We start from the raw sequence: 11,012 nt of genomic DNA on the forward strand, positions 1-11,012 counted from the left end.
TCCCAAGTTATGTTCTGAGTCTTTCTGCATTTCCCTGCAACTACACATCTCAAAGATTTTATATGTCTGAAGGGATAGTGATTGCAATGGGAACTGTGACAAAATACACACAAGGAGCAAGATTTCTTTGTACTGAAGAAACTTGTCCATTCTCTGAAGGTAGTGAAAAAAAAATAAAAGTAGACCAGTACTATTTCAAAAGCTTGTAAATAATTTTGGTAACAAGAGAATAAAAACCTACCATAAAAAAGACATTTTCCTATGCACTTTTATTATGCATATATTTTTGTAGTGAACACAACAGGATTTTTATTAATTGAAGGCAGTGGACCTTGCTCAGCCTTATGAAATGATTTGGGAGCATGGCTGTTCCAGCAATCCCTTTTCCTCGTGCTGAAGGCAGTTTTATATGAGAAAACACATCACAAGTATGTGATGTGTAAGTTAATATTAAGTAACTTAATACATACAGATCTTAAAAATCTCAAAGTAAAAAAGCTAAGCTAGCAAAACACATTTCCCCTTGGAAACTGTGTTGTATGATTATCTAAAAATACTGCAGAAGAGTATATGCTCAAGTGACTGGCAAAAGCTGCTAGCATGAAACAGGTTTGCTTTTACGACTTCTGTGGAACTACTGCTTGGAGTAATTACTACTGAAATGCTTGTGCCCCTGCAGGGTGAGGCCTTAAGTACTTTTAAGGCTGTTTTCTGTTAGCTTCTTCTTGTAAAAGAGACCATACAGTCATAAAAGAGAAGCTCAATCCCAAAGTTTGGAGACTGCAGAATAAATCATGAAGATGTCTTTATGAGGGCACGTACAGCTAATAATGACTATCCATATCCCATGCGATTCTCACGCCAGGCAGAAGCTGCTGCCCGTGGAGCTCGCTTCTCTGAAAGCCTGGCCAAGCTGTTCCGCTTGGGAATGTGCAGTAGGAAATTCTGCCATCTCGTGGTCGACCCACAATAAAGTCTGTGGATCATTTTAGTGGAAGCCGAGTATGGGAACAGAGGCTCATCTGAAGAAACACATTATACACTTGGAATTTCATAACCCAGTATCTTAATCGCTTCTGTTCTTTGATGGGAAATTTAAAATTAAAGCTATGTCCTCGTTTTAAGTGTTTAGTAAATTACTGCCTTTGTTTTAGGGTTTAGGTACATCAGAGTGCATCGCCCTGGAGCTACAGAGTCTGCCACAGTGAGGACCGATTTTGTGTGTGGTCTGTGTGCTTCAGCACTGCAGGAAGACATGAAATTCAGAGTCCTTGGTGGTAGGATCTATGTAATCTTATTTTTTAGACCTGGTACTTTCCCACTTCTGTTGTACAATAAGTAAACAAAATATTTAAGTGAGGAAAAAAGCCCCAAAATACACCAGTCATTTTACAAAAATGTTTTCAAGAGAACTAACCTTTTTCTTTGCCTTCATTTTGAAAGATAAGCAAATAGTTGAAATGATTGATGCAAAAGTTCTGAATGCTTTGAAAGGATATTCCAATGATAACACTCATTTTAGGATTCAGACAGTTACAGTTTTCTTGAGAGGTAAGCTGAATTTTGCAGTTTTGTCAAATATGTTTTAGAATTGAACTGTAATAATCCCTTGCATTTGTAGCTCCATTTCCCTGGATTAAATGGTGAAAGTCATAATTTATATTGCAGTTCTTTATGTATTTCTTCCCCTAATTTTATTTAAATTAGCTAGGTGACAGAACTGTGCACAGGTGATTGCAGAGAGCAAAACTGTTGTGTTCACTTTTATACCTCCATTTAAACAAAAACCCCTAACCGGCTCAGCAGTGTCTCATTTGCACTGCAGCTTGTTTTTTCCTCCTCCCTACTTCCTTTGGTCATGCTGTTCTGTACTAACCTCATGCATTTTTAACATCCTTCCTCAATCTAGCTGTTTTCCACATTCCATCAGGATTTTTGGCTTCCACTACTATTGCCTTCCACTGCAGACCTTAAATGATTTCTAACATGAATATCCAACTAAAATCACAACTTGCCAACATACTTCCATTAATGCTCAAAAAAACTTAACCCAAAGAGACCAGCAACAAACCCCACCGCTGCCATTCCCAAAGTCTATGGAATTAGGTGGTTAATTTCTTGAAAACTAAATAGGAATAAATATATTTTTTACAAAAATCTATAAAACAATCTATGGGCAAGATACTGTGAATTACATGCATTCAATTTTCATTGGCTTCAGTGGTCAGTGAGGTTAGTCAGTGTCTGACAGCCTGAAATTCATATTTGATTGGACCTAATTCTTCTTTCAAAAAAATAAAAGGGATTTGTTTTTCTAAGATGCACAGAAATACAAAGGTACACAAGACTATTTGTGTGTGTTTTTGCATCTTCAGAATGTGAAGAAGTTTTCTGACCATGAGATTAAAACTGGTGTTATGTCCTAACGTACCTGCAGGTCTGCCTCCCTCCTTGTGCTTCTATTTATTTCTAGATGAACTGGCCAATAAAATGACATTAGGAGACCACTACAGGATTATAGGAATTCCAGCTTGTGTACAAAATGGTTTACAAGCTACTGCGTGTATGGAAGTCAATAGTGTACAGCTCAGTAAACCAAATGGTAAGAAAGTTCCATTAAAAACTGGCTGAAAAAAAAAGTTGGAAATCCTAGAACAAAATCTTGATAATTGGTACAGTTTTCTACTCCATATTAGAAAACCAGTCAGGGACTTTCCTCTTACAGTCTGACATGTTTACTTATTGTTATTCGAGAACATCTGCTTTTGCCTGCTTTCCATGCATTGCAAAACTACCTAATTACTTACTGCAGTTCTTCAACTCCTCTTTAAAACTTCTGTCCATTGGAAGGCACTTTGAAATCACATTAAAAAACCACCACATTTCAGTTTGGTTTTCCCTCCTTATTCCACCAGTTTTAACAGATTGTGCCTGCAACCTTTTCATCAGCACAATTAACAGTGTCAGATGTTTACACTCTGAATCTGTGCTTAATACATTCATAAACATATTCAATCTTTCTAAGTTTTGTATCAAGACTAGAATGGTGATTTGTTCTAACATGTCTGCATAGGTGTCTCTTAAATGTTTGCTAAGCTGTACTTTGTTTTCATTAGGTCCTTCTTCTGTCAGTGACAATTTTAAGCATCTGCTCTCTCTGACTTCAAGTTCATGCTGGAGCTTTACTGCTGTCCTGGCCAACATCTTTGCTTCTCAAGTTGTTCCACCAGGCACTTACAATACTCTTAAACTTGCAATATTGCTGAGTTTAGTACAGACATGTGAAAAGGAAAATGCAGATTATTTGGATCTGTTGATCGTGACAAGTGACACACTAGTCATTGATAGGTAAAGAGATTTTCTTCATCTTCACATAAGTTAGAGTCTAAAACTCAGTTATTTTTTAAAATATTAGGATCAGTCTTATATCAAAAGCTAAAGACTAAGGCTTCAACTTGGTAAAAATACCCATTTTTTTATCCCTGGAACATTTTTATTTCATTCAAGCGAATCTAGGTCAGAACTTTACTACTGATAAAACCCCCTAACACCCTAATAACCGCAGTAAAAATCTAACAGTAGCACTGCTTAGCAGAGCTCAGACAAAACACTCTTCTAAAATCAAAACTGAAGACTGACCCAGAAACTGAAATGATAAAGGAAAAAGACTTTTCAAATCTTGTGTCACTTTTAAGGCTTTTCATCACCAATTCCCAGTTGTCAGCATTTTCAGGGAATAAGCAGTGTGTAAATTGTTACTTGCATTTGTGTCACTTTTTCATAGAGCACACTGATAAGGTATCAAAAGTCACAACTTTCCACAGAGATCATAAATGTGGTTGTTGTTGCCATTAGGTGTAAATTTTTTTCTGTATTTAAGCATTTTGTGTATTTACCTCTTCACATTAACATAATTTTATGTACACTGCAGAAAAGTACAGTATGCTCAGCTTTAACTTTACATTATTTAAACAAAATTAGTTTCTTCTTCCACAGCTCAAAATAGGTCCTCACTTTCAGTTTTGAAAAATGTCTTTGAAAGTGGCATGAATTTTATTTCTGTTTGGAAGCTCTTCAACAAATTCATTAGTATCTTTAGTTGTGGAAAAATTACTTTGACCATTTCAAAACTTCGCAGTAGAAATTAGTTCACATTTTAAAAAATGTGGGCTGAAAGACTTTTTTTTTTGTGCCCCAGATTAAGAGTAAATTTTCATAAGAGAAATAGGAACTCTGACAGGTTTAAAAATCAAAACATCTGGTTAATATTAAAAGTTGCACACTGTGTATCTTGATCAGTATTGTAATTTGCACTGTCCTGGAAGAGCACAGTGTTTTACTGTCAGCAGCCTGTCAAAGGAGACATTTCCTACATCATATTTCCACTGGTGTAATACCCTATTTACTAGTACTTACTGATTTTACTTAATAGTTCTCTCCCAGTTATTAATAGTAGGATAAACTGCTCTGACATCTTAAAATCACTAGGAGCCTTTGACTGTGGAACCAGACAGACAATTTGCAACCTCCCTGTGCGAAGGAACACAGTACAGGGGATGAAAACAATACTCCATATCTTCTCTCTCCAAAAGAGCTGGGGGAGGTGGCGGTGTAACCCAGGAAGGCAGAGCTTCCTTTTTCCCTGATGGCCAGGATTACTAGTCCTGTAACATTTTAAATAATGGGAGAAGTTTCTCTGGTATAAAAAGAGGAGTTAAGAGTATGGGGTTAAATTATGAGACTTCTTTGACTTCCTAGGAATTACTTCTATTACAAACCATGGTATGTCTCACGTTTGATCCATGAGAAATACATTGGCAGCTGCAGGAGAGAAGGCTTTGGACCTCTACCTTTGTATTCCAAGCTAAACATTCAGTTTAACATCTGACACTAGTTTCATGTTAGGGTTTTTTTTGTGTTGTTGTTTCCAAGTGTGTGTTAATACTTTACGATGATATTTATATATATTAAGTATGGTATTGTTTAAGTTTTTTAAAAAGTGAATAATTTAACAATTTATGACTGACAGAATTATTTAACCCTCCAGGCTTCTGAACTATAGCTTATGTCTTCTGCCTCGTGGCATACGACACCCACCTTCTAGTGACATTTTTCCTTCTGTGGCCAAAGACAAACATGGAACTGGAAGTGCCAGTATTCAAGCTTGCAGTGCTGTGCTAGCCAAGGGTGGCGTCTGCTACATAGGAGACTTATCTTCATACAAAAAGGATAAACTTGAACTTCTACAATCTGGTAACCTCCTACCTACTACCAGATGTGGGGACAGAACTAAACAAACATGCAAATTCACAGCTAGGTTTGTCCCCCACCTCATGGCCCTCAAATGCTGCAGAAATCTATAAGCTGACTCATTAAAGAGTCTTTGTAAGAAATAAGGACAAAAAAAGCCAAGGTCCTGTAAACTTACATTTGCTACACAAACTACAGTGCTGAGATCCATTATTCAGGACAATTCAGTGAAACCATAATTATGACTGGTTTCAGACAGTGTGTGTGGGCTACAATTTATAGTTAAGCTTAAGTGATTACTTAACTGATGAATTTTTGTCCTATCCTAGCGCTAGAGAGCAGAACAACAACAGTATTCATTCCTGGGAAGAAGTATGGAGAAGAGACTGACCAACAAGTTACTATTTCAATTCAGACCAATTTTTGGTCTTTTGTAGATGTGGATTCTTCCTTAAGGAAACATGTCCAAGAGGAGAACTTTATAATTGGACAGATGGTAAAGCACATGCCTTGTTATGAGACTCACAGAATCATAGAATTTAAGGGTTGGAATGGACCTTACAGATCATCTAGTCCCAACCCTCCCTGCCCATGGGCAAGGACACCTCCTCACTCGATCAGGTTGCACAAGGCCTCATCCAGCCTGGTCTTGAACACCACCAGGGCTGGGGCAGCCACCACGTCCCTGGGCAACCTGTGCCAGTGTCTCACCACCCTCAGAGTAAAAAACCTTTTTCTAATATCTAACCTAAACTTCCCCTCCTTCAATTTGAACCCAAAGAATAATGCTACTATAGCTGTCATTTGTGTTTACACAGAATTATGGTTATTTCAACTTATAAAACAATAAAATTTGTTAGTATTTATCAGAAAGTCACAACTGAAGTGACTTGAAATCAAGTGTCTTCTGACATGAGATAGCCTTCCCAAAAGCAGGTATCACTGAAACAAAATTATACTATGTATTGTAGGTAATTCATTAGATAATGCAGTATTTAATGGATATTTCAGATGGAAAACACTGTGATGTTTCTACAAGTCAAAAGCCCAAAATAAAGTAATTCTTTTCTTCCTCTCAGTCTTCCCTTAAGGACATGAGTTTGATTCCAGCTAACCTTGTAGATGATTTTGGGCTTTTGATATGCAATGAGTTTCCTTCCTGCCAACTACCATCTGCTCTTGTACATCATATCTTGAAAAGAGCCATTAATCCTGAGGCCATGCTGTACAAAGTCTCACAGCAGTTCAGAACACAGGATTATGAGGAGGTAACAGATTATACCAAATAATTTAGAAATGCATTTTACTTGGAAGTATCACACTGTTTCTCAAATCAGAAGGTTCCCTGTGTGCAGTCTGATTGCTTATTTTCAACAGTCACTGTCTCCCCTTCCCCCCTCCTTATTCCCACTAGAACTAATGGTCATTGATAAAAGCAGCTTCAGTTCTTTAAAGGGTCAACAAACTAAATTCAGTTTTGTCTTGTTTCTGAAATGCATACTAGGTTAACATTCATATGAGAACAGATCTCCAATATCTATTTTTGACCAGAATAGTTTACAATCAGTGGTTGAAGTTAATATTCCATTCTAAATAAATTGTCAGTCTCTCTAGTATAATGAACAGATGATTCCCTGGAGGTGTTCACAGCCAGGCTGGATAGGGCTCTGAGCAACCTCCTCTAGTGGAAGGTATCCCTGCCTATGGCAGTGCGGTTGGAATCAGATTTTTAGTTCAACTCAAACCATTTTGTGATTCTGTTTAGTATCAAGGTCTCTCATTATTATTATCCTTAATATTTTCCTTATTAAGCATAGCCAAATGGTGACAACTGTCTTTACTGTAAAAACCATTCGTAGAAGATATTGTCCAGCCTCTATTACTATGCCACTGGCATGGTAAAAGGTGTGAAAAAAAAAGTCAATTCTTTTATTTGCCAGTCAGTTACTTAAAATGTCTAACCCTCTCTCTAGTTTATATTGTTTGCTAAGAATCTTCACGTTGAACTGAGTTCACATGCAGAAAACCTCATTCAGGGCTACTACCTTGCAAGTCGCAGGGTGAGAAGAGATTCGATGCATGGATCGACGTTATCAACATCTGCACTAAAAATTCTGTACGTCCTACTCTGCACAGTATAGAGACATAATGCTAAGCTGCTCAAGAGATTGTTTAATAAAAATCTAGATAAGACTCCTATGTTTTGAAAAGTTCAAATATAGAGAATCTTATTTACCATTTAAGAATACCATTTATTTTATCTATTGATGTTGCCAAAAATAAACCCCCAAGAACAAAACCACACCAGTGATTTAGAAAAAAAAATTCACTTTTAAGGCTATGTAGAAAAATGAAAATGGGATTTAAATATTCACAGCTTTATTAGTTGAGCAAAAAAAGTATTAACAATAGGTAATACACCAGGGTCCACTGTTTTCATAGCACAAGAAGTTAATGCATAATATGTATTTTGTCAGTGACAAGTATTAGCTGCAAAAATGAAGTATGAAAAAAACCAAAACACTTCAGTGTGTTTGATTTACACATGTACTTGACTTACACATCACATTCATGTCTGCAGCATCTTTTATTTCTGACCTGCTCATATTGATCTCTTAGGATTTCACTGTCCAAGGCTCACACCAAGCTCAGTTTAAGACAGACAGTCCTCGAGGAAGACGCGTTGATTGCCATCTTGTTACTTGAGTCATCACTTATCCTCAAACACGGTAACTAATGCAATGCAGTCTTTAGTCTTGGGTGTATCACTTGCATATTTGTCCAGTTAAAAAAAAAAAGCTTTTGTCACTTGATTGCAACAATAGCTCATTTCAAATAAAAACTCAGAGTTTGCACTGTTGAAGACTGGAACTGGAGAGGTCTGTCAGGTGACTTCCTCCCCAAATCTCAGTGCTGTACGTAATGAGGCCACAGGCCAGCACCGAGCCTGTCCTTCATGCTGGCTTAGTTGAGGCATTGTTGCTCTAACACTGGTCCAGGTTAAATGAAAGAGATCTCCCTCCCTGGGGAAACTGAAAACAGGGGTTGGTTTTGTATGTTTGTTCATCCAGTATCACAGTCACATTTGTTGACACACAAATTTGGAAGCGAGGTAAGAGTTATGATCTAACACTTAAAATGGTAACACAGCAATCTGTCACAGCTTCTTTCCCCCTCAAAGTCCTGGCAAAAGTTTATCAGATCTTTAGCTAAGTCTTGATTTCTTCCTTGCTTAGGCAAGTCTGCCTTTTGCACAGCACCAAATGCTCTGTTTCCATTTGACCTCAGTGATGAAAACTCCCTGCAACAGAGAGATATTTACCTTATGCAGCTTCACCATCAACTGCTGAAGTTTATTGCTGCATATGCCCCAGGAATTCATATTAACACTAATGAGGAGTAAAAACTCCACTCTGTAAGTAAAGCCTGAAGCTTTGGCTTTTTGAGAGACTACAGTCAGAAACACAAAAATACTAGAATCTTATTAGTTGTATAAGTTCAGTGCTGTTTTGCTGAGGAATAAAGCATAGCTGACAAGACTTCATTACAAGTTTTCTGACAGTGTTCTTGGAAGGCAGGAGGGATGTCTGACCTGGGGAGGCTGTGGCTTCAGAATATGGCCACAACTAGAACTTCTCTTCCTGGGCACCACTGTTTATTCACAGTTAAGTGATGAATAAGCAGGATTTTTAATAAAGATTTTCAGTAATTTAGTAATATTTTAAAATCAAACCACCAGTTCAGAATCTAATGCTTCATTTCAGCTCCCTGAAATCTGCAGTTTTTCTTGTTGCTTCTGTATGTATCACACAATAAGGGTTAAATTGTTTTAAGTACATTAAAACTCTACTTTTCCTAGTTTAAGCCAACTTTCTTAAACTACTCATGCTGTATAAATTTTGAGATGTATAAAAAAGGTAACTGTTAAATAAAAAAGGAGCAGTAAAACTCTACAGACATCCTGTCAAATATAGACAAGCTGAATACCAAAGGCTTGCGTGGCTCTTACCCAGGATGTCATCCAGCAGGATCACAGTGCCCCTTCCCATAGCCTCAACAAAAACTCACTGAAAACAGAAATCCAAGGTTTTGTTCATACACACATTGCCTTGAAGATAAGGAGAAAAGCTACAGCCACCAACACTGTAAACACTCTCACATTTAGACAAGACAAGACAACTCTTCCTGCATGTGTTAACACTTCATTTATTAATTTTCAATCAATTTATCTAGTACACTCTATATTCATATGGAGTTCTAGAGTGCCCTCAAGGCCACTTCCCCTTCTAGAGTGACACTCTGCCCTGAACTTCATTCCAGGATTATTCAGACATTTTCAGTGACCAGCTACTCCCTGCCGTACTATTGAAACTAGCAGTGTTTCTGAGGAGCAGGAAGGGCCATGGAAGCATTTCAGGCTGCTGCTTTCAAGCTAAGAACAGTAACAGTAACAAAAAAAAAGTTAGTTTTCTGTACCCTTAATCAGTCTTATCCAAAGTTATTACCTTCACTGGCATTTCAGATTCAAAGATACACATCAAAAACCATTCAGATGGGTAAACGGCAAAACGTCTCATCATTATGCCAGCAAAGTTACTCCTAGAATAGACTGAGATAGAATTCCTTTACAAATCACTATTTCTGAGAAGTCATATGAAGCAATGTAGATCCTTAGAAAAAACATTTCTGCAAAAGAGCACAACTTCTTATCCTCACCTCTCCCCAGTTTCTCTTGTGATCTTATAAACAAGAATTGGAAGACTAGTAGCAGTACCAGAAGGAAAGGACAGCAAAGTCAGTCAGTTTTTCAAAACTGTCCCCGACTACCAGGGCACATCTGCAGCTCTGCACGCCAGCACCATTCTAGACAGAAGCCAACAGGGCCAGTCCAGGCCTTCCCCAGCAGGCAGTACAGCCACTGGAGCCTGCAGTGTGACAGTAAAAAAGCAACTTACCTTCTTCTAGAAGTAGGTGGACTCTCCTGCTGGCTCTGTGTGCATACACAAGGCTGGAAGACGGTGGAGAAGGTCATCTGATGTCACAGAACCTTTCATAGAATAAATGAAATCAGAAATGACGGGAGCAAATCAAACTGGAAAAGATCCTTCTAATTAGCTGGCACATCAGATAGAACATTATTCATCACAGAACTCAGCTGGGTAAACGGCAAAGGGTCATCATCATTATGCCAGCAGTTTCCTGACCATGGTAAGACTGGTGTCACTTTTTCCAGAGATCAAATACAAGGGCATTGGTTAAGTTTGTCTCAAGGGTTGTGTTTCCATAAACTGAAGTAGAACCTTGATTTCAACTGTTAAGCACAGAATAGATTTGGTATAAGCCGGAACATGAGTAAAATGCTCTTTGTGCATGAAAATGCAGGTCCCTCCCTGTTGTTACATTCAAGCCCCAAATGCCAACTATCTTTCCAGAGAGAAAGTTTACTGCCACAGTTGCCTTTCCCTCTGGAATATATTCCAAGAGACTGACAGAGGTAAGTGCCAGCATGGATGGTGATCTGAACAGACTGTTCTTCACTTCAGTCTCTCACTTCCAACTAGCACCTGTCAATTCTTCAAATCAGAACTCATGTTCTCTCCCTAGTTAAAACCAAGATACTCTGATTCAGTTACAAACATGTCTCAATTCATTCAGGATTCTTGGATTGCATCTGCTTTGTCCTGGGGAGCAAGTCTCAGATTTTATAGCTGTCACAATACCTTTTGTTAGAATTTCAGCCTCTTAACCCTGCATGCAATCAC

General features: G+C 37.9%; 1 protein-coding gene across 1 annotated transcript in view; it reads left to right on the forward strand.

Annotated features, from left to right (window-relative positions):
* The window catches only part of MCMDC2 (minichromosome maintenance domain containing 2), a 9,465-nt gene extending 812 nt beyond the window's left edge, over positions 1–8,653 (forward strand). The window contains 11 exon segments of the mRNA XM_009078206.1: positions 1–159; positions 1,155–1,277; positions 1,444–1,551; positions 2,474–2,602; positions 3,117–3,348; positions 5,048–5,253; positions 5,580–5,746; positions 6,342–6,518; positions 7,224–7,366; positions 7,870–7,979; positions 8,487–8,653. The exon segment at positions 1–159 is cut by the window's left edge and continues 32 nt beyond it. Coding sequence (XP_009076454.1) covers positions 1–159; positions 1,155–1,277; positions 1,444–1,551; positions 2,474–2,602; positions 3,117–3,348; positions 5,048–5,253; positions 5,580–5,746; positions 6,342–6,518; positions 7,224–7,366; positions 7,870–7,979; positions 8,487–8,653 — 1,721 coding nt within the window.
* Positions 8,654–11,012: the final 2,359 nt, after the last annotated feature.

This window comes from Acanthisitta chloris, unplaced genomic scaffold (genome assembly GCF_000695815.1).
Source record: "Acanthisitta chloris isolate BGI_N310 unplaced genomic scaffold, ASM69581v1 scaffold45287, whole genome shotgun sequence".
NCBI classification, from domain to species: domain Eukaryota; kingdom Metazoa; phylum Chordata; class Aves; order Passeriformes; family Acanthisittidae; genus Acanthisitta; species Acanthisitta chloris.